The sequence below is a fragment of the Oncorhynchus nerka genome, linkage group LG12, assembly GCF_034236695.1.
Source record: "Oncorhynchus nerka isolate Pitt River linkage group LG12, Oner_Uvic_2.0, whole genome shotgun sequence".
Taxonomy (NCBI): Eukaryota; Metazoa; Chordata; class Actinopteri; order Salmoniformes; family Salmonidae; genus Oncorhynchus; species Oncorhynchus nerka.
Genome location: NC_088407.1, coordinates 40,545,698 through 40,570,099, shown reverse-complemented (window position 1 = coordinate 40,570,099; position 24,402 = coordinate 40,545,698). Strand labels below are relative to the sequence as shown.

The following is a 24,402-nucleotide window of genomic DNA, read 5'->3' as shown; positions in this document are numbered from 1 at the left end:
CCATGTGACCACATGCCATATATGGTCCCTTACAGCCATTCTTCAATGAAAATGCCTAAAAAGATGTCACAATGCTGTAGACACCTTGGGGAAAATGTGGAAAACGTAAGCTCATTCGTAGCTCATTCACAGCCATATAAGGAGTCATTGGCATGAGGCGGTTTCAAAAAATGCAGCACTTCCTGGTTGGATTTTTATCTGGGTTTCGCCTGTATCATCAGTTCTGTGGCACTCACAGACAATATCTTTGCAGTTTTGGAAACGTCAGTGTCTTCTTTCCAAAGCTGTCAATTATATGCATAGTCGAGCATCTTTCATGACAAAATATCTTGTTTAACCTCATAGTCTGCCCCATCCCGCATGCGGTATCGTTACTACAGCCTCAAGCTCATTACCATAACGCAACGTTAGCGATTTCTAAAAATCGCAAATGAAATGAAATAAATATGCCTGCTCTCAAGCTTATCCTTTTCTTAACAATCCTGTCGTCTCAGATTTTCAAAATATGCTTTAGAACCAGAGAAAATCAATAATTTGTGTAAGAGTGGTGATAGCTAGCTTAGCATTTAGCGTTAGCATTTAGCACGCAACATATTCACAAAAACCAGCCAAGGAATCAAATAAAATAATTTACCTTTGAAGAACTTCAGATGTTTCAATGAGGAGACTCTCAGTTACATAGCAGATGTCCAGTTTTTCCTGAAAGATTCTTGTGTAGGACACATCGTTCCCTTTTGTTACTATGCATTTGGCTACCGAAACTAACCGAAAATTCAGTCACCTACACGTCGAACTTTTTTCCGAATTAACTCCATAATATCGACTGAAACATGGAAAACGTTGTTTGAATCAATCCTGAAGGTGGTTTCTCATATATCTCTCCATTGAAAGCACCGTCCTTGAAGCCTGCTTTGTTGTCTGATTCGAATGGAAAAACACTGGGAGCTGACTTTTGCGCACCAAATGCCACGCAGACACCAAGCGGGACACTTGGCAATTGTAGTCTCTTATGGTCAATCTTCCAATGATATGCCTACAAATACGTCACAATGCTACAGAGACCTTGGGGAAACAAGATAAAGTGTCCGTTGATTCCTGTCGCATTCACAGCCATATAAGGCGATCATGGAAAACGTAGCCTCAAAAATCCTGTTCATTTCCTGGTCGGTCATACATCTTGGTTTTGCCCGAAGCATTTGTTCTAAGGGACTCACAGTGAAAATCTTTGCAGTTCTGGATACGTAAGAGTCTCTTCTTTCCAAAACTATCAATTCCAAGCATATTCGAGCATCTTTTCGTGACAAAATATTGCGCTTAAAACGGGCACGTCTTTTTATCCAAAAATGAAATACTGCCCCTAGAGTACTAACAGGTTAAAACGGGAACGTTTTTCATCCAAAAATGTAAATAGCGCCCCCTATAAATCCAAGAGGTTAACAAGAAGTATATCTTTAATCCTAAAAGAATTTCTGAAATCATAGTAGTCACGAACCACAGTTGGGTCACCTGCTTACTGTCCTCTTTTCCTCTGGCATACTGTTATGTATAGCTGAGAACTATTTTCCTTCTCTTTCTGTCATCTGGTTGTCAAAGCGAGTGTGAAAAGTCTTGACTGTCACGTTCCGACCTTAGTTTAGTTTTTTATGTCTTTGTGTTAGGTTGGTCAGGGCATGAGTTGGGGTGGGTAGTCGATGTTCTTTTTTCTATGTTGTTATTTCTATGTGTTTGGCCTAGTATGGTTCTCTATCAGAGGCAGGTGTCGTCCATTGTCTCTGATTGAGAATCATACTTAGGTAGCCTGTTTTCCCCATTTTGGTTGTGGGTGTTTAATTTTCTGGCGGTTTTCTCTTCGTTGTTATTTTGTGTAGTGTTCAGTTTTTCAATTAAAATATGACGAACACTTACCATGCTGCATTTTGGTCCTCCTCTCCTTCCACCAACGAGAATCGTTACATGGACAAACCCTCCCTCTCTCTCCGATGTCACCTCTCCTGGCTCTGACTTGATTTCAACGTCCACAGACCTCATTTTTTAGTCAGGTCTAGACCAGCCTTGCTTTCAATGTCCATATACGTCTGGACCGGTCTTCATTTGGGCCAAACATAGATGTCATGGACGTTCTATGTTTCGACAGCATAGTACATTACAGTAGAGCACAGTAAAGAAAAGTAAAGTAGAGTATAGTTCAGTTGTCACGACTTCCGCCGAAGTTGGCTCTCCTGCCTGTTCGGGCGGTGCTCGGCGGTCGTCGTCACCGTCCTACTAGCCACTACCGATCCCTTTTTCGTTTGTCTATTGGTTTTGTCTTATTAGTTTCACCTGTGTGTATTTTAGTTTAATTAACGTCCCTATATGTAGTAGGTTGTCCCGCCCTTGTTTTGTGCGGGATTGTTTTTGTATTCATGTCATTTGGTGTAGTGCTTGTGTTTTATTCTCCAGTCTAATTTTAATCCTGTGTTGGATTATTCACCCTGTGTGTTGGGTTGACTGTGTTTTTTGTGCGCCGGAGAATAAACTGTCAAATATCTGAAACCTGCTCTCTGCGCCTGATTCCACCCACCTTGATAAAACGTGACATCAGTACAGTCCATTTCATAGCTGACTCCCCATTCTTTCTGCAGACATTTTTTAAAATATTATTTCAGAGCAGATTTTTAGGAGTTAAAAAAAAACATGATCACAAAAAGGGAGATTTTAACAAAATTCTGTTACCAAACTTTGCATCTGCACAGTTCTTAGTTAAATGTTTTTACAAAATATTCAGCGTATATTGTTAAAAGTAGCCCTTCTGCATAGTTGTATGGTTTGTTAAACTTTGAAATCAATGATTTTAGTTTGGCATACATAGTCTCAGTTCAATGACATAAGTGTGGAGTTTCCCTGAGCTATATGCAAGGCTAGCCAGCACACTGAGTAAATAGTATGCAGACTTGAACTTGCCTGAAAATGTGAGGTCTCTGCCCCAACTGTATTCTGTGAAAGCCAAAGGGGTGGTGGTGTTGAATAAGATCCATGATGCCATGGGGTGTTATTGATTTGACTATGAATTTGAACCGTCACACCCCTGCATTGAATTACATTCATTTGTTTTGTGTATAACACACTCTCTCTTATCCCCTATGTCCTTGTAAGATGACTGACATATTCTTCTTGCATAGCACAAATGGTCGTAGAAAGGCCTTAAGTTTATTATTCTGAACGCAAGACACAATGGAAATTGCAGAATAATGTGACATGCTTTACCTATTCAGAGCCCATGGCTTTGTCAGTAACCTGTCCAAATAATACAAAAAGCAAATGTCTGTAAGGGGTGCGTAATCGGCGGCAGGGAAGTCAGATGCAGGAGAGCAGAACTTGGTAACAGCCGGAGCAGTTTAACCTCTCTAGGGTAGGGGGCAGCATTCGGAATTTTGGATGAAAAGCATGCCCAAACTAAACTGCCTGCTTCTCGGGCCCAGAATATGATATGCATATAACTGGGATTTGGACAGAAAACACTCTAAAGTTTCCAAAACTGTTAAAATAGTGTCTGTGAGTATAACAGAACTGATTTGGCAGGCGAAAACCTGAGAAAAATCCATTCAGGAAGTATTTTTTTGTTTGTTGGTTTTGTAGTTTTCTATTCAATGCCATTACAGTATCCATTGACTTAGGACTCAATTGTCAGTTCCTATGCCTTCCACTACATGTCAACAGTCCTATCATTGCTATGCAGACGACACACAATTAATCTTCTCCTTTCCCCCTTCTGATGACCAGGTGGCGAATCGCATCTCTGCATGTCTGGCAGACATATCAGTGTGGATGACGGATCACCACCTCAAGCTGAACCTCGGCAAGACGGAGCTGCTCTTCCTCCCGGGGAAGGACTGCCCGTTCCATGATCTCGCCATCACGGTTGACAACTCCATTGTGTCCTCCTCCCAGAGCGCTAAGAACCTTGGCGTGATCCTGGACAACACCCTGTCGTTCTCAACTAACATCAAGGCGGTGGCCCGTTGCTGTAGGTTCATGCTCTACAACATCCGCAGAGTACGACCCTGCCTCACACAGGAAGCAGCGCAGGTCCTAATCCAGGCACTTGTCATCTCCCGTCTGGATTACTGCAACTCGCTGTTGGCTGGGCTCCCTGCCTGTGCCATTAAACCCCTACAACTCATCCAGAACGCCGCAGCCCGTCTGGTGTTCAACCTTCCCAAGTTCTCTCACGTCACCCCGCTCCTCCGCTCTCTCCACTGGCTTCCAGTTGAAGCTCGCATCCGCTACAAGACCATGGTGCTTGCCTACGGAGCTGTGAGGGGAACGGCACCTCAGTACCTCCAGGCTCTGATCAGGCCCTACACCCAAACAAGGGCACTGCGTTCATCCACCTCTGGCCTGCTCGCCTCCCTACCACTGAGGAAGTACAGTTCCCGCGCAGCCCAGTCAAAAATGTTCGCTGCTCTGGCCCCCCAATGGTGGAACAAACTCCCTCACGACGCCAGGACAGCGGAGTCAATCACCACCTTCCGGAGACACCTGAAACCCCACCTCTTTCAGGAATACCTAGGATAGGATAAAGTAATCCTTCTCACCCCCCCCCCCTTAAAAGATTTAGATGCACTATTGTAAAGTGGCTGTTCCACTGGATGTCTTAAGGTGAACGCACCAATTTGTAAGTCGGTCTGGATAAGAGCGTCTGCTAAATGACTTAAATGTAAATGTAACAGTCTTTAGAAATCGTTTCAGGCTTGTATTCTTATAAATGAGGGAGTAAGACCAGTCTGAATGAGGGGACCCTGACATGTCACAGAGCTTTTTCATGCGCAATTATTGAGTAAATGAATGTCTTCTAAGTGTCACCATATGAAGATCATCAAAGGTAAGGGATCAATTTATCTCTATTTCTGAGTTTTGTAACGCTTCTGCTTGGCTGGTTACTGTTTGTAATAATTTGTCAACTGGGCTATGTTCTCAAATAATTGTAAGGTATGCTTTCGCCGTAAAGCATTTTAAAATCTGACACTGGTTGGATTCACAAGAAGTTCATCTTTAACCTCTTAAGACTCTAGGGGCAGTATTTCATTTTTGGATAAAAAGACGTGCCCGTTTTAAGCGCAATATTTTGTCACGAAAAGATGCTCGACTATGCATGGAATTGATTGCTTTGGAAAGAAAACACTCTGACGTTTCCAGAACTGCAAAGATTTTCACTGTGAGTGCCCTAGAACAAAACCTTCAGGCAAAACCAAGATGTTTCAGCAACCAGGAAATGAACAGGATTTCCGAAGCTACGTTTTCCATGATCTCCTTATATGGCTGTGAATGCGCCAGGAATGAGCCTGCACTTTCTGTCGTTTCCCCAAGGTGTCTGCAGCATTGTGACGTATTTGCAGGCATATCATTGGAAGATTGACCATAAGAGACTACATTTACCAGGTGTCCCGCACGGTGTCCTGCGTGGAAATTGGTGCGTAAAACTCAGCTACTAGTATTTTTCCATGCGATTCTGAGAACAAGGCAAGCTTCCAGGAACGGCATTTCAATGAAGAGATATATGACAAAACACCTTGAGGATTGATTCAAACAACGTTTGCCATGTTTCAGTCGATATTATGGAGTTAATTCGGAAAAAGTTCGACGTGTAGGTGACTGAATTTTCGGTTAGTTTCGGTAGCCAAATGCATAGTAACAAAAACGGAACGATGTGTCCTACACAAAGAATCTTTCAGGAAAAACTGGACATCTGCTATGTAACTGAGAGTCTCCTCATTGAAACATCTGAAGTTCTTCAAAGGTAAATTATTTTATTTGATTCCTTTGCTGGTTTTTGTGAATATGTTGCGTGCTAAATGCTAACGCTAAATGCTAAGCTAGCTATCAACACTCTTACACAAATGATTGATTTTCTCTGGTTCAAAAGCATATTTTGAAAATCTGAGATGACAGGATTGTTAAGAAAAGGATAAGCTTGAGAGCAGGCATATTTATTTCATTTCATTTGCGATTTTTAGAAATCGCTAACGTTGCGTTATGGTAATGAGCTTGAGGCTGTAGTCAGGAACCCGCATGCGGGGGGGGTGTAGTATGAAGTTAAACCTATCCTAAACCTGTGACATTTTATAAATGAGTATTTCTGTATTTGAATTTGGCGCTCTGCAATCTCACTGGATGTTGGCCAGATGGGACGCTAAGCGTCCCACATACCCTAGAGAGGTTACTAGCAAAACACAGAGCATAAAAATAACCAGATAATTTGGGTACAAAATCCCGTAGCGCACCAAACAACACGTGCACATGCACTTACAATAAACAATCGCAGAGCGCCGCCTGACCAAGGAGAGGACCCAACTTCAGCGGAAGTTGTGACAATGTCGCTTTAGAGCTCCTTCCTAAACCAGTTTTCTAGACTGAAATGCCTACTACTGACTTTGTTTATATCCTAAAATAAACAAGCAAAATGTTTGCCTGGAAAGTTTCAGTCACTGGAACTTACAATAGCCCGTACTGAATCAGATTGCGATTTTGGATGCTATTAAGTGAATATGACCCATGCCAATGAGACTCCCATTTAGTATTGCTATTATATCCATGCAAAGGCGATAATACTTTTCCGGTAAGGCTGCCTCCCATGACCCTATTGTGTGTAAGGGAACACCCCCCTGAAATGTACAAAAATGAATGGGGAATCATTGGCACTGTACGAACCATATACACGGTGTCCAATACCACTCAAAAATCCAACAGATGGCGAGTGCGCTCCTCCGTGGTTTTTCATATTGCAAATGTAATACAAGTCAAGATCCAAAAGTAAAATTTTGAAAAACTGAAAAGATTTTCAAAAACGTATCACCCCCTTAAACTTAAGCCTAACCCTTACTTTTTCGAACATTCTGTTTAAAATCGCGCAACATTTCAGCGTCCTGCTACTCATGCCAGGAATATAGTATATGCATATGATTAGTATGTGTGGATAGAAAACACTCTGACGTTTCTAAAACTGGTTAAATCACGGCTGTGACTATAACAGAACTTGTGTTCCATTGAAAAGCGCAAGAAAAACTGATCACCGAAAACTGGGCAAAATATCAATGCGCCACTTGCATGTATTGTCTATGGGAAAGCAAATTACATGGGGCTGAGATTGCAAGTCCTACAGCTTCCACACGATGTCGCCAGTCTTGTCAATTGCATGGGCTTTGTTTCTTGGTCAAACGAGTAAGAGAGAGCCCATTCCTTCCGGTCTCCGACAGGATGTTTTGGAAGAGAAATTTCCGACCATGATTTGAAGACGTGGAGCTATTGAATACACATCGCCCGTGATCAATTTGATAGATTATTAACGTTTACTAATACCTAAAGTTGGATTACAAAAGTATTTCGAAGTGTTTTGTGAAAGTTTATCGTCGACTTTTTTAATTTAAAATTTTTTTAAAACGGTGTTTTTTCCTGGATCACACACTTTTCATAGATCGATATTTAGGGTATATATGGACCGATTTAATCGAAAAAAAAGACCCAATAGTGATGTTTATGGGACATCTAGGAGTGCCAACAAAGAAGCTCGTCAAAGGTAATGAATGTTTTATATTTTATTTCTGCGTTTTGTGTAGCGCCGGCTATGCTAATTATTTTGTTTACGTCCCCTTCAGGTATTTCGGGGTGTTGCATGCTATCAGATAATAGCTTCTCATGCTTTCGCCGAAAAGCATTTTAAAAATCTGACTTGTTGGCTGGATTCACAACGAATGTAGCTTTAATTCAGTACCCTGCATGTGTGTTTTAATGAACGTTTGAGTTTTAACGAGTGCTATTAGCATTTAGCGTAGTGCATTTGCATTTCCAGATGGCTAGATGGCACGCCTGCGTGTCGGGTGGGCTTAAGAGGTTAATTAAGGGAACATTTTGTCATTCACCATATGGTTAGTGAGAAAGTCCACATTGCAAATGTACGGTCCCTTACTAGATGTCCGACAACTTTTCTAAAATTTGCGGACGACGTCGGGCCGTGCGGCAGGGCCGGATCTTCCAGGAAGTCACCAAACGAACTCTCTCGGACATTCGGTTTCCATTTTGATCAAATTTTCACATTTTGGTCATTTTTCCGTTCTCCCGGTCAAACCCACAAGAGGGCGAATGGAATCATATTGCAAATGTACAAAACATCACCAATCACGACGTGGCCTTATCTACTAAACAGGAAAAGTTTTCGAAAACGAAACTTGGTGAGCATAGGTTTGGCATAATGGGCAGTTGACCCCGAACATGATGGAGTCTAGACCTCAACGTTTTTTGAGTTATTGCCATTTTTCTGGGATTAAAGGTCAAAAATGAAAATAGAGCAATAATTTTTCCGCTTCACGTCAAAGTAAATGAACCTACGGTGTCAATAAAAAAAGAACCAGCCATTTATCTATCGTAATTTAAATCAAATTGGTGATGTTCAAAAATAGTTTTTTTTAAGTTACAGATCCAGTTGCAGCGTGTTCATATGAATCTTTTTCAAATGTGCTTCGGAGCTCTGCGAGATTTCTGTGATTTTCTGTGATTTTCTGAAATAACACACACTCACTAAACCCTCCGTAAATAAGTCAGTTCTTAACATAAAGACTTATAACTCAAAATTATAGAAGTGCCTACCCCAAGGAGGATATGTGTTCACTTTCAGCTTCCTGTGTAAACCGGAAGTGCCTTAAAATCGTGTCATATGTTCTGTTTTGAAGGGTTAAAAAGGTCTGATCTTTTACATTTACATTTACATTTAAGTCATTTAGCAGACGCTCTTATCCAGAGCGACTTACAAATTGGTGCGTTCACCTTAAGACATCCAGTGGAACAGCCACTTTACAATAGTGCATCTAAATCTTTTAAGGGGGGAGGGGGTGAGAAGGATTACTTTATCCTATCCTAGGTATTCCTGAAAGAGGTGGGGTTTCAGGTGTCTCCGGAAGGTGGTGATTGACTCCGCTGTCCTGGCGTCGTGAGGGAGTTTGTTCCAAACTTGTTTTGTTTTCAAAACTTCATATGTGTTATTAGGCAACCCTCATGAACTGTACATCAGTAATTTCTCCCAACATATGTCAAAGAAAAGCTCTCTCACACACACACACAGCAAGGATGGAGTGACAAAGTCCGGTGCTTAAAGACACTCAGAGCCTGCAATGGCATTACCATAATCTCTAGGCTGTGCCGAGTTCAACGAGATGTCCCGCTTGACCGTAGCTCGTTCGGTCTAAGCGCAGCGACCATGAGAAAAAGTAGGCCCACAATGAAGCCTGGCCCTAATTTACATTTGCTTTTGGGTGACAGTGGGATAACCTTTAGGGTGAGAAGCACAATTTGACCTCAGGAGGTCGTCCCGATCTGTGCAAGCCTAACCTTGACCGTGTGGCATTAACCCTTAACAGTTAAAACCTGTTGGGGCTAGGGGGCACAAGGAGTTCCCTAAAGGGAACACCCCCTTCCATTCAGCTGAAAGAAATATTCTTTAGAAATATTTAACTTTCACACATTAACAAGTCCAACACAGCAAATGAAAGATACACATCTTGTTAATCTACCCATCGTGTCTGATTTTTAAAAATGTTTTACAGCGAAAACACAACATATATTTATGTTAGATGACCAACAAATTCAAAAACACACACAGCGATTTTTCACAGTCACAAAAGCATAAATATAGATAAAATGAGTATAAAAGAAGTGATATTGCAGGCGAAATCCTGAGAAAAATCCAATCAGAAAGTTACTCTTATTTTGAAACCTCTGTCTTTCTATGCATCCCTATTGCCCATTGAAAGGGATATCAACCAGATTCCTTTTTCTGTGGCTTCCCTAAAGTGTTTACATACCTTAAGGGAACATTTTAACATTTGCTGTATGGTTAGTGAGAAAGTCCATATTGCAAATGTACGGTCCCTTACTATAGATGTCCGAAAACGTTTGTAAAATTCGCGGACGGCGTTGGGCCGAGCGGCAGGGCCGGACCTACCGGGAAGTCATCAAATTAACTTTGTCGGACATTCGGTTTTGGGTGACAGTGAGAGAACCGTTAGGGTGAGAAACACAATTCGACCTCAGGTATGTTTAAACGGAGAGGGACCATCACCAAAATGGCATTCTGAAATCAACACAAAAAATGGCATCACCATAGTCTCCAGACTGTGCCGAGTTCAACGAGATGCCCCGCTTGACCGTAGCTCGCTCTAAGTGCATCGACCTTGAAAAAAAGAAGGCCCAAAAGGAAGCCTGGCCCTCAATGTCATTTGCTTTTGGGTGACAGTGAGAGAACCGTTAAGGTGAGAAGCACAATTCGACCTGAGGTCCTCCCGATCCGTGCAAGCCTAACCTTGACCGTGTGGCATTAACCCTTACCAGTTAAAAGAACGTGTTTACATCAAACAGTTTGCATTAACTTCTCTCCCCATAGGAATACATTGCCTGCACCTCTAAATTCAACCTGAAGCCTATGTGGGTTATGAATGCCTTATGAACCTGTCTTCTGTGACAGTCCATCAGATCACTATGAGGTCTACCTGTGTCAATTGTAAGCTTCCTGAAGCAACCGGAAGTGGTTAAAATCACCCTAAAAGGGTTTTGAAACACATAACCTGTCATTATGAAAATCACTGTATTCAAACCTGTGTAGATCAGTCAATTCTTAACTTAAAGACTTATAACTCAGGATTCTGTAAGTGGCTATGTCAATCAAGACATGTGTTTACTTATAGCTTCCTGTGCCAACCGGAAGTGCCTTTAATTGGGTCACACTGTCTGTTTTGAAGGGTTAAAAAAGTCACATATTTTTAAAACTTCATATGTGTGACTAGGTAACCCTCCTGAACTGTAAATCAGTCATTTCTCCCAACAGATGTCAAAGAAAAGCTCTCACACACACACACAGCAAGGATGGAGTGAAAAAGTGCGGTGCTTAAAGACACAGGGAGCAGGCAATGGCATAAACATAATCTCTAGGCCGTGACGAGTTCAACGAGATATCCCGCTTGACCGTAGCTCGCTCGGTCTGAGCGCAACGACCATGAGAAAAGTAGGCCCAAAATGAAGCCGTGAAGTGGAAAAATTATTTCTCTATTTTCATTTTGGACCTTTAATCCCAGAAAAATGGCCATAACTCAAAAACCGTTTAGGCCTAGACGCCATCTTGTTCGGGGCCAACTGCCCATTATGCCAAACCTACGCTCACCAAGTTTCGGATTCGAAATATTTTCCGTTTTGGAGATAAAGCCACGTCGTGATTCGTGATGTTTTGTACATTTGCAATATGATTGCTTATGCCCTCTTGTGGGATTTTCCGGGATAGCGGAAAAATGACCAAAATCTGATTATTTTATAAAACGGAAACCGAATGTCCGAGAGAGTTCGTTTGATGACTTCCCGGTAGGTCTGGCCCTGCCACTCGGCCCGATGCCGTCCGCGAATTTTACAAACATTTTCGGACGTCTAGTAAGGGACCGTACATTTGCAATATGGACTTTCTCACTAACCATACAGCAAATGTCAAAATGTTCCCTTAAGGTATGTTATCCTTCTGGTTTATGAGTTGGTCCCAGATGCATACAGACAACTGTTCTGTAAATTATGGAAGACAGAAATACAAAGCCATGTTGAGTTTGCAAGGGAACAAACATGTATTTTTGATCAGTGGTATGGTTCTCAAGAGGTCAAGGACATTGAGGATTTAAAGACACATACTTCTCAAGCAGTTGAAGACTTGCCTTCATTAAAGGGTTGCTACCTACATTGATGAGCACAAGGATCTCACTCTTGAGAAAACTGCGGTCTGTGCAGATGAGTTTGTGTTCACACATAATCCTACCGTCACAAACAAAGCACCCAGTAGTTATGCCAATGCGAAAAGCAATCCCGAGAAGACACATCCTACTACAAGGTTTCAGTCTTTTTCTACAGTGCCCAAAGTTAAAGATCGGCAGAAAACAATTTTTTTCCACATCCGCCAGTTTATCATTACTGCTGTGAGAAAGGTCACATTGTCTCTGTATCCTAAGATGAAACCGAACAATTTGAGGGAGAAAAAGCTGTTTCTTCTTGTGGGAGCACTCCAGCCCATCAAGTCTCTGGTTGGTTGGGACTGGTGTATCTCCTAAACAAGATTTTGGATCTGACGACTTGAGTCTGATCTTGTTTCTGGTTCGTTGTCGTTGGAGTGAGGCCTAGCCTAGCAGTGAAAGGGGGTCTCATTCATTTAGGAAAAATATTTGGCTGGAGGTGATGTTGTGCCAAATCCTGTCGTTTGTAAGGAATCTGATGGGTTACCTGAAAAGTACCCAAGAGTATTCCCAGCGTGCGCCGTTAACATGCTGTCTAAGAAAGTTGCTGGGAGCAAGTCTAGTGTTGAGGAGGATGTTAGCGACCCCACCTTGATCGATCTGTCTGAGACGTTTTTGTGATCCTGAGTTGACCTCTCCTACAAAGATGAGCGAGTTTGAAGGACCACTGAAAGAAGATATGGTCCATACAGTTGACACATCGATGTCTAGGAAGCAGCTGATTGCAAAACAGAGTAAAAAAAACAGAACACACAAAACAGTTTGTTCTGATGGGGAAATGGCGTTCTAGGGACATTTCTGGACAAGACGATTGGCCCAGTGTATCTCAAATTGTCTTTCCAGTTACAACTTCGACATGACCGTATCTTGTATATCTTCTTCTGGCCTGGTCTGAAACAAGATGTTGTGGCTTGCTGTAAATCCTGTTGTGTTTGCCAGCGGGTAAATCGAACTAAGCTGTACCGGTTGCAACTTTGCAGCCTATTGTTGCTTTTGACTAACCTTTCAGCAGGGTTCTGGTGGATTGTGTTAGTCCTTTGCCCAAAGCAAAGAGTGGTAACCAGTTTCTCTTAACCATCATGGGCACTGCCACTCGTTTCCTTGAGGCCATTCCGCTGAGGAAAATCACTGCCCCCAGTATTAAGACCCCTGGTGAAAATCTTTTCAACGTTTGGACTTCCGCAGGTAGTGCAATCAGACCAAGGTTCGAATTTAATTTAAATGGTCTTCCAGCAAGTGCTACAGCAGTTGGGTGTTACCCATTGCCCTTTGAGTACCTAGTCTCAACGTGCTCTTGAGAGATTTCATCAGACTTTGAAGTCTATGTTGAGAGCTTACTGCTTTTAGTTTGAGAAAGACTGGGAAGAAGGGGTCCCTCTTGTGCCGTTTGCCACAAGGGAGGTTGTTCAGGAATCTCTCCGGTTTTAGTCTGTATAAGCTCATGTTTGGACATCATATCAGAGGACCTTTGAGCTTGCTGAGGGAGAGGTTGTTGCAGGGCAACAGCTTACCTTGCTTAAACACAAAAGAAATCTGTTGGAGTACGATAACGCTTTTCGATGCAGATTGCACCGCGCCTGTGAATTTGCCAGTGAGAATCTGCAAACAAAAATGAAAGTTTGGTACGGTCGAAAGGACCAAAACCGCTCTTTCGATGTGGGTGACCAAGTCCTGGTTTTGTTACCCATTCTGGGCTCACTGTTGCAAGCTCGCTTTTCAAGCCCTTACCCCATAGTGAAAAAAGTTGTTAATCTTGTGGCAAAATTAATCTTGTGACAATTTTAATGTTGTAACAATTTTTGGTTTCTAGCTGGGGAATGTAACATCAGTACGTTAGTATTGTTGACTTTGGGACATGGTGTAGAAGGAGTGTCTATTCTCAGAGTATTTTGTTCCCAGGGTGTAAACCGGAAGGTCTTAAAACTCTATATTGTACATGCAGGAAGGGATGCCTTTTCAGTTGTGTATTCGACCAATGATGCAGATGACTGACTCCACACATTGTTGGCCCTTGTATGTTGGGCTCTTTGAATTCTCACTCAGTTCTCCTTATTGACAGGGAAGTCACTCCTGTCCCCTCTCCTCTCTCTCTCTCCTCCATTTTTGTGAGATCACTAGAAGAAAAATATTGAGTCCGGTCAAGCGAGAATGTGAACTAGAATTTTGAGCAACAATTAAACATAGCATAAAAATGTTATGAGACCTCTCAGGCTTTGGGGTCATTTTGGGTCGTTCTATATGAATTCACTTTCTGTCTGCACCCCTTTTAGATTTGAACAAAACCTTCCAAACATGTGTGCCCATGGTAGTGGTCAAAACATTCAGGAGATTTGTTTTGCATACTCCACCCTGTCATTTCAAATAGGAATTTGTTCTTAACTTATTGCCAAGTTAAATCAAATTTAAAAAACAAAAAAAAACAATTAAGTCATCCATGTCTTCATCTCTGAAAAAGATAAATGTTTGAGTTTGATAACATTTCAAAGCTTACAAACAGGTTTGTCAAACTATAGTATAATTTTTATTTGTTTACCTTTAATGTCAATGGTCTAAACACGTAAACTCAGATTTCTCTTTTCACATACAGTACTAGTCAAAAGTTTGGACATAGCTACTCATTCCAGGTTTTTTTAAATTTTTTACAATTTTCTACATTGTAGAATAACAGTGAAGACATCAAAATTATGAAATAACACACATGGAATCATGTAGTAACCAAAAAAGTGATTCTTCAAATTAGCCACCCTTTGTCTTGATGACATCTTTGCACACTCTTGGCATTCTCTCAACCAGCTTCATGAGGTAGTCACCTGGAATGCATTTCAATTAACAGGTGTGCCTTAAGTTAATTTGTGGAATTTCTTTAGGTAATGCGTTTGAGCCAATCAGTTGTGTTGTGACAAGGTAGGGGTGGTATACAGAAGATAGCCATATTTGGTAAAAGACCAAGTCCATATTATGACAAGAACAGCTCAAATAAGCAAAGGGAAATGACAGTCCATCATTACTTTAGGACATGAAGGTCAGTCAATCCGAAAAATCCCAATAACTTTTAAAGTTTCTTCAATTGCAGACGCAAAAACCATCAAGCACTATGATGAAACTGGCTCTCATGAGGACCGCCACAGGAAAAGAACACCCAGAGTTACCTCTGCTGCAGGGGATAAGTTCATTGGAGTTAACTGCACCTCAGATGAAATGCTTCACAGAGTTCAAGTAACAGACACATCTCAACACCAACTGTTCAGAGGAGACTGCGTGAATCAGGTCTTCATGGTCGAATTGATGCAAAGAAACCACTACTAAAGGACACCAATTGGAAGAAGAGACTTAATTGGGCCAAGAAACACGAGCAATGGACATCAGACTGGTGGAAATCTGTCCTTTGGTCTGATGAGCCCAAATGTGAGATCTTTGGTTCCGATCGCAGTGTCTTTGTGAGACGCAGAGTAGGTGAACAAATTATCTCTGCATGCGTGGTTCCCATGAGTTGGACCGCAGGTTGAAGGAAAAGCAGCTAACAAGTTCTCAGCATATGTGGGGACTCCTTCTACACTGTTGGAAAAGCATTACTCATGAAGCTGATTGAGAGAATGCCAAGAGTGTGCAAAGCTGTCATCAAGGCTACTTTTGAAGAATCTATTGTATTTTGATTTGTTTAATACTTTTTTGGGTTACTACTTGATTCCATATGTGTTATTTCATAGTTTTGATGTCTTCACTATTACTCTACAATGTAGAATTTGTTTTTTAATAAAGAAACTCTTGAATTAGTAAGTGTGTCCAATCTTTTGACTGCTACTGTATGTTGTAGCTTAGACCCTATTTTACAGGGTCTGAGTTGTTTTTGTTATGGCCGCCAATCAGTTTAGTCACAGCATTCTCTTGAATACAGGGTAGGTGTCATTTCAATCATAGAAACAGAATTCATAGAATGGACCTATCCCTTCAGACCACTGCAATTTAGCTGGTATGCCACTGACATATGAATGAGTCTAAATTACTCTCAGAAAGATGACCGCCAGTCCACCATCTGTCGAAGGCCAACTTGAATGTGTATTCTGTTATCTAGGCTATTTCTATGATTTCAATAGGTGTCCTATGGGAGATTGACACTTTCCTTTAAAACAATGGATATACCCACTCAAGTCAACATTCTCTGTGTGGACCTCCAACCATCTTTATGGTGACATTTGTTCAAATGTACACTTTTAGTTAATTTATTAGGCAAAACATGACATGCACCCTGTATTCAGGGGCTCCGAAGTGGCGCAGCGGTCTAAGGCACTATGGGACAAAGAGTCTCATAGGGCATGCAGAATTGGCCTAGCGTTATCCCGGTTACGGGAGGGTTTGGTCGGGGTAGGCCGTCATTGTTACATAAGAATTTGTTCTTAACTGACTTGCCGAGTTAAATATTTGTTTTATTCAAGAGCATGCTGTGTCTCAACAGATGGTGGGCACAACAAACACCTCTGATGTGAAATAATCTAAGCTTCAACATATATGAACAAAAAAACGGATTACATGTTTGCGATAGTTGATTATAAAGGTGAAACTTATTTAAAAATTTTAATAAATTATCAAATAGTTTGGCAACCATGTTTTGTAATCTTTCAAATTATATCAAGCTTAACTATTTACATTTTTCAGTGATGAAGACATGGTTGTCTCATGGCAGTGTGGAGTTTGCAAAATGGGTTAACTTTGATTACCCCTAGCTCCTGAATGTTTTGTCATTCAGGTCCAAAAAGTAATGTTCTGACTACACGTCGACCGATTAATCGGAATGGCCGATTAATTAGGGCTGATTTCACGTTTTCATAACAATCGGAAATCTGTATTTTTGGACACCGATTTGGCCGTTCTTTTTTATTTTCAATTTTTTTACACCTTTATTTAATCTTTATTTAACTAGGCAAGTCAGTTAAGAACACATTCTTATTTTCAATGACGGCCTAGGAATTGTTAACTGCCTTGTCAGCTCGGGGATTCAATCTTGCAACCTTACAGTTAACTAGTCCAACGCTCTAACAACCTGCCTCTCATTGCACTCCACGAGGAGCCTGCCTGTTACGCGAATGCAGTAAGAAGCCAAGGTAAGTTGCTAGCTAGCATTAAACTTCTCTTATAAAAAACAATCAATGAATCAATCATAATCACTATTTAACTACATATGGTTGATGATATTACTAGTTTATCTAGCGTGTCCTGCGTTGCATATAATCGATGCGGTGCGTATTCGCGAAAAAGGACTGTCTTTGCTCCAACGTGTACCTAACCATAAACATCAATGCCTTTCTTAAAATCAATACACTGAAGTATATATTTTTAAACCTGCATATTTAGCTAAAAGAAATCCAGGTTAGCAGGCAATATTAACCAGGTTAAATTGTTTCACTTCTCTTGCGTTCATTGCACGCAGAGTCAGGGAATATGCAACAGTTTGGGCCGCCTAATTTGCCAGATTTTTACGTAATTATGACATAACATTGAAGGTTGTGCAATGTAACAGGAATAGTTAGCAGGATGCCAACCGTTCGATAAAATACGGAACGGTTCCGTATTTCGCTGAAAGAATAAATGGCTTTTTTTTCGAGATGATAGTTTCCGGATTTGACCATATTAATGACCAAATTGTCTGTGTATGTCCGTGTGTTATTATGTTATAATTAAGTCTATGATTTGATAGAGCAGTCTGACTGAGCGAGGGTAGGCACCAGCAGGCTCGTAAGCATTCATTCAAACAGCACTTTTGTGCATTTTGCCAGCAGCTCTTCCTTGTGATTTCAAGCATTACGCTGTTTATGGCTTCAAGCCTATCAACTCCCGAGATTAGGCTGGTGTAACCGATGTGAAATGGCTAGCTAGTTAGCGGGGTGCGCGCTAATAGCGTTTCAAACTTCACTCGCTCTGAGACTTGGAGTATTTATTCCCCTTGCCCTGCATGTGTAACCGGTGCTGTACTGCACAAGTGTAACTCTGCGTTGTGTGTGGTTGATTGAGACTATAGACATGGACTTTGGAGATCAGATAGTTTTAATCAAGCAGAATTCAGTCTCTGCATCCTGCATCTGCATCCAAAATCAAATAAAACATATGTAGAGCACATATGTTCCACGAATCGTCACCTCTTTCTTTCATAGTGCATCAATATGATTTTTGAATACAAAAATTAATACAGCCTCTCCTTATTATACATAACATATGTTGCATAGATAAAACCACATACCTGCATCCAAAAGAAATTAAAACATTTGTAGAGCACATATGTTCCGCGAATCGTCGCCTCTTTCTACAACAGATGCACAATACAAGGGACTGGGATCATTTGAGGAGCTAGACATTGTTCACACATACACACGCTAACATCTTAGCTAGCTATTAACACATGTTGAATTCAGAATGTTGATATCATCCTAAAAAGTACAATTACAAGTGCATCTTAAAACTTCTTACGGATAGGCGGGACAGTTACGTCCCACTTGGGCAAAAAACAGGGAAAATGCAGCGCGGCAAATTCAAAAAAATTATATAAAAATCAAACTTTCATTAAATCACACATGTAAGATACTCAATTAAAGCTACACTCGTGAATCCAGCCAACATGTCAGATTTTAAAAATTCTGAACGGTTAGTCCTCTGGGTTTTGCCTGCTACATAAGTTCTGTTATACTCACAGACATGATTCAAACAGTTCTAGAAACTTCAGAGTGTTTTCTATCCAAATCTACTAATAATATTATATTCTTAATAATATAATAATATATTCCATTATATTCTTGGCATGAGTAGCAGCAGGAAGTTGAAATTGGGCACGCTTCTTATCCAAAAGTGAAAATGCTGCCCCCTATCCCAAAGAGGTTAAAATAATCAAACTTTTCTGAAGACGACAGAAAAAGCTTGCCTACCTCTCATAGTGCATCAAAATGATTTGAGCACGAGCACGCAGGGCATTAACGTACACACTCCCCTCTCCCAGGATGCAGGCATGCATAATAACAAATCAACATGACATATTAATATATGAACCTGGTGAAATTCACACAGTACTTTAACAACTGTTACACATGGGTAATGCTGCTTTGAGGGTGGCTGTTGTCGATCTGTTCTTGGTTCGAGCCCAGGTAATCAAATCAAATCAAATCAAATTTTATTTGTCACATACACATGGTTAGCAGATGTTAATGCGAGTGTAGCGAAATGCTTGTGCTTCTAGTTCCGACAATGCAGTGATAACCAACAAGTAATCTAACTAACAATTCCAAAACTACTGTCTTATACACAGTGTAAGGGGATAAAGAATATGTACATAAGGATATATGAATGAGTGATGGTACAGAGCAGCATACAGTAGATGGTATCGAGTACAGTATATACATATGAGATGAGTATGTAGACAAAGTAAACAAATTGGCATAGTTAAAGTGGCTGGTGATACATGTATTACATAAGGATGCAGTCGATGATGTAGAGTACAGGATATACGTATGCATATGAGATGAATAATGTAGGGTAAGTAACATTATATAAGGGCAAGGAGAGGGACGGAAGCTATACTGTTACACTGGCAATACTAAAGTGCCTATAAGAACATCCAATAGTCAAAGGTATATGAAATACAAATGGTTTAGAGAGAAAAAGTCCTATAATTTCTATAATAACTACAACCTAAAACTTCTTACCTGGGAATATTGAAGACTCATGTTAAAAGGAACCACCAGCTTTCATATGTTTTCATGTTCTGAGCAAGGAACTTAAACATTAGCTTTCTTACATAGCACATATTGCACTTTTACTTTCTTCTCCAACAATTTGTTTTTGCATTATTTAAACAAAATTGAACATGTTTCATTATTTATTTGAGGCTATATTGATTGTATGGATGTATTATATTAAAATAAGTGTTCATTCAATATTGTTGTAATTGTCATTATTACAAATAGATTTGGAAAAAAACGACCGATTAATCGGTATCGGCTTTTTTTTGGGGTCCTCCAATAATCGGTATCGGTATCGGCGTTGAAAAAGCATAATCGGTCGACCTCTAGTTCTGACCACTTCTACCATGGGCAAACACGTATAAAAGGTTTTGTTCAAATCAAAAGGGCTGTAGTCAAAAAGTAATTGAAATCATATGGAATGGTGCTACATGGAACTTGTCTGTTCAGTTGTGGGGGAACTATTCTTTTGACATTGAAGTTAACAGGGTGAAAACGAGTATGTACTTCTGAGTGAGTTTTTTATTAAAATTTTTATATACATGTATATACATATTTTTTTACTGTATGTTATTTTCCTCCCTGTGCTATACACGCAGTAAACAATCTATATGGGTGGCAGGTAGCCTAGCGGTTAGTGTTCGGCCAGTAACTGAAAGGATGTTTGTTCGAATCCCTGAGCTGACAAGGTGAGAATAGTCTGCCGCCGTGCTCTTGAGCAAGGCACTTTACCCTAATTGCTCCAGGGTCGCTGTTGATAATGTCTGACCCTGACTGTAACCCCCACTCACCAAGGCTGTCTCAGGGGGAATTGGCATAAGACAAATGTGTGAAATAGGACAAATATACATGTGAAATAGGATAAATATAAGCACCCACCAAATTATTATTATTAGAATACCTTCTAGGAGAGAAACTTTCACAACAAAATCTCAATTTTTTATGTAAATGAAATGTTATCAAAGGGTCCAGACCCCCTTTTTTTGTGATTTCACGTTTTAGAGAAACGTATCCCAAAGACCAAATCACTTCCTCATCCTTGTTGTGTAGTATTGGGTCCCCCAAAAACATGAACAAAGACTCAAAAAACACTCAAATACATCATTTTAGAAACGGCAAAGCTCTCAGTATAGTGACACATTTGTTTAGATGTTGTTAACTTGAAATTGTGTCATTATGAACTGCGACCTTATATTACATCTTGTTGCGACTCTAGCATTTTGCAGGTAACTGACAAAATAATGGAAACACTTGAGGAAATTAGGGATACAAAGTGTATTGAAAGCATGGGGTGCTTCCACACAGGAAGTTCCAGACACTTGTAGAAACTATGCCAAGGCGCATTGAAGCTGTTCTGGTGGCTCCTGGTGGCCCAACACCCAACACCCTAGTAAGACACTATATGTGTTTTCTTTATTTTGGCAGTTTACCAGCAGGCTACATGGAAAATGGAACCGCTTGAGTTGCGCAAATGGGAATATAACATTGTGGATAAAGTTCAGAATGACAACTTCATGTGTACGGAATCTAAAGACCTGCATCACTATACTGAGAGCATTGCCATTTCTAAAAGGACATATTTGGGTGTTTTTGGAGATTTTCTTCATGTTTTTTCAGGGCCCCCATACTACACAATGAGGAAGTGATTTGCTGTTTGGGTAAGTTTCTCTAAAACATGTGAAATCACAAATGTGTCCTGGACCCTTCTATAACATTCAATTTACAGAAAAAAGTATTGAAAATGTATTTTTCAAAATAATCATGTTATAAAACATTATTTTCTCTCTCCCTCAGACTGTGCTCTGGCGGAGCAGGAGAAGCTGTTTGTGCAGAAGCTGCGCCAGTGTTGCGTGCTCTTTGACTTCCTGTCGGACCCACTAAGTGACCTGAAATGGAAGGAGGTGAAGCGTGCGGCGCTGAGCGAGATGGTCGAGTACATCACCCACAACAGGAACGTCATCACAGAGCCCGTCTACCCAGAGGTGGTGCACATGGTGAGTGTCAGCAGACTGACTGGAAGAGAGTAGATGAGCCAGCCTTAAGGCTGGGGTGAATATGGCTGTTTTGAGTTGGACTGGGTAGAGCTGGTGTTATGATCATCTGTGCTACCGCCCAGAATGTGCTACTTTCTGACAATTTATGCTATCCCTCAGAATGTGCTATTTTTATGTCCCGGGTCCCACTGTTCAGAATGAAAGACTAAGGGTAGCACGCTTTAAAACATGTTTCCAACAGAAAGAATACAATACCATGAGAATCTCCATTGAGGCTAGCACATTCTGAGCTGTCAGGTCAGAATTATTAACCAGATTATTAGCCTTTTACAGGGATTTGCTTTACATTTGTGCTCCACAAATTAAGAAAGAGATAGATAGTGACAACACCAGATGTAACAGATAGGAATGGGGTTCATTTCAATTCAAAAAAGTAAACCAAACTGAATTTCCAATTTTCCTCATTGAGGAGCCATTGACATCACACAGCCATACAAAAACTAAAATCTGAAGCATGAAGCAATTCTCTACATGCGTGACCCATCAAGTTAACCTGACGTGGTTTTTAATGTGATAGCTCATTGTGGCCTAGCATAAGGCTGTCATGGATAAGTGTGTAAACGCAGTGAGCCTTTTCAAGTGTCAAAGCATTTCATTCAGTCCATGATTTTCAAATATTCAAATTGTAATGGTTTACCCCGGCTCCCTACTGTATTCTCGCTTGTCTTTCAGCAGACATCACCCAGATTCACTTTGAAGTGTTTTTCTTTTATACATCAAAGCTTCCACAGGAAGCAGTGAAGCTAACGAGTTATTATAATCATTTGACATTGAATTAAAAACCTCTGTGAATGAATAAATGTATATTTTCTCTTTTTAAAAGCTACATCTGGACTTGAACTTGTTTACCTAGCTAGCAGCTCTGCAACCAACAAAAATAGCGGTGTTCTATATCCTCAGGCCACTTGCACTGTCCCATGATCTGTCTTGACTGGGAATAGCAGTTATAGCTAGCACCCCACAGGGCAAGTCAGTCGATGTTGGAGACAAATGATAACACACTTGGTTCCAATAAAATATGTACAACTGGTTGAGTTGGCCAAGTAGATACTTACTGCCCCGTTTGAAAACTTCAGACATGCGCCCTTCCTTCCTTATCTCCTTGAGGTAAACACAGATCTATAAGTGACTAGATAGAGTGGGAACTTTCTCTCATCCATTACTTTCACCAATTTTATATCTGTGTTTAAGTAAGGTATTAAGGAAGGATCAAGGATGCATTTTAAAGTATTTAAACAGGTCCTATATTTTTGGGACAAAAAAAATCCCTGTTACATTCGATGTAAAATGAAACAACAGCCAGGGAAGCGTTTCGGCTCCATACTGGCCTTCATCAGGTTGATCTACTGAATCTGAGTATACTTTGTTGTGCTTTTCCCACCCTCAGTTTACGGTGAACATGTTCCGAACGTTACCTCCGTCATCCAACCCCACAGGAGCAGAGTTTGACCCGGAGGAGGACGAGCCTACACTTGAGGCTGCTTGGCCACATCTCCAGGTACCCAGGGTATCTAATAACCCAGCTTACATGGCCCGGGTCGTGTTCATTCGGCACCAAACGGAAGAAAACAGACGGAAACTACCTGGTTTTGTCCTAAACACACATTTTTTGTTCGTAAAGAGTTTTCTGTTGCATGTCCTAATGAACACACGTCCCTGCTGTTTGAGTAAGTTTAAATGCTGCAAATCTCTGAATTCTCAAATTCTCTGAAGTACAGTGCTGTAAAATGAAAGCATCTAATCAGTTTAGAATTAAAGTCAATTGGACCTTCCCTAACTCTTGGCTCAGACCAAACGAGCACATCTGTTTATTATGGATCATTATTATTATTTTATTTATTTATTTCACCAGGTAGGCAAGTTGAGAACAAGTTCTCATTTATAATTGCGACCTGGCAAAGATAAAGCAAAGCAGTTCGACACATACAAAGACACAGAGTTACACATGGAGTAAAACAAAGATACAGTCAATAATACAGTATAAACAAGTCTATATACGATGTGAGCAAATGAGGTGAGATAAGGGAGGTAAAGGCAAAAAAAAGGCCATGGTGGCAAAGTAAATACAATATAGCAAGTAAAACACTGGAATGGTAGATTTGCAGTGGAAGAATGTGCAATGTAGAAATAAAAAATAATGGGGTGCAAAGGAGCAAAATAAATAAATAAATAAATACAGTAGGGAAAGAGGTAGTTGTTTGGGCTAAATTATAGGTGGGCTATGTACAGGTGCAGTAATCTGTGAGCTGCTCTGACAGTTGGTGCTTAAATCTAGTGAGGGAGATAAGTGTTTCCAGTTTCAGAGATTTTTGTAGTTCATTCCAGTCATTGGCAGCAGAGAACTGGAAGGAGAGGCGGCCAAAGAAATAATTGGTTTTGGGGGTGACCAGAGAGATATACCTGCTGGAGCGCGTGCTACAGGTGGGTGATGCTATGGTGACCAGCGAGCTGAGATACGGGGGGACTTTACCTAGCAGGGTCTTGTAAATGACATGGAGCCAGTGGGTTTGGCAACCCAGTATGAAGCGAGGGCCAGCCAACGAGAGTGTACAGGTCGCAATGGTGGGTAGTATATGGGTCTTTGGTGACAAAACGGATTGTACTGTGATAGACTGCATCCAATTTGTTGAGTAGGGTATTGGAGGCTATTTTGTAAATTACATCGCCAAAGTCGAGGATTGGTAAGATAGCCTTGGCTTTTCCAACTGCATGTGTATAACGGTTTCTAGCTTCCCTGAACAGCTGCATATCATGGGGGCTGTTCAATGTTAATGCAGACGGCATAGGATGTTTTTGTGTTGGTTAAGGGCAGTCAGGTCTGGGGAGAACCAAGGACTATAT

General features: G+C 40.8%; 1 protein-coding gene across 18 annotated transcripts in view; it reads left to right on the top strand.

Moving 5' to 3' along the window:
- Window positions 1-24,402, top strand: part of LOC115138229 (serine/threonine-protein phosphatase 2A 56 kDa regulatory subunit gamma isoform) — a 42,348-nt gene that overhangs the window by 2,023 nt on the left and 15,923 nt on the right. For 7 of the 18 annotated variants that reach the window (XR_010465351.1, XR_010465352.1, XR_010465353.1 and 4 more), the window contains exons 1-3: window positions 3,784-4,003; window positions 21,302-21,501; window positions 22,949-23,059. Coding sequence is in view for 12 of the 18 variants with exons in the window: in XM_065025590.1 (XP_064881662.1) it covers window positions 3,805-4,003; window positions 21,302-21,501; window positions 22,949-23,059 (510 nt within the window). In the remaining 6 variants the exon portion in view is untranslated. Of the gene's footprint in view, window positions 1-3,782; window positions 4,004-21,131; window positions 21,166-21,301; window positions 21,502-22,948; window positions 23,060-24,402 lie in introns of those variants that run through there. The other 11 variants (XR_010465348.1, XR_010465349.1, XM_065025592.1 and 8 more) reach the window with 4 other exon arrangements.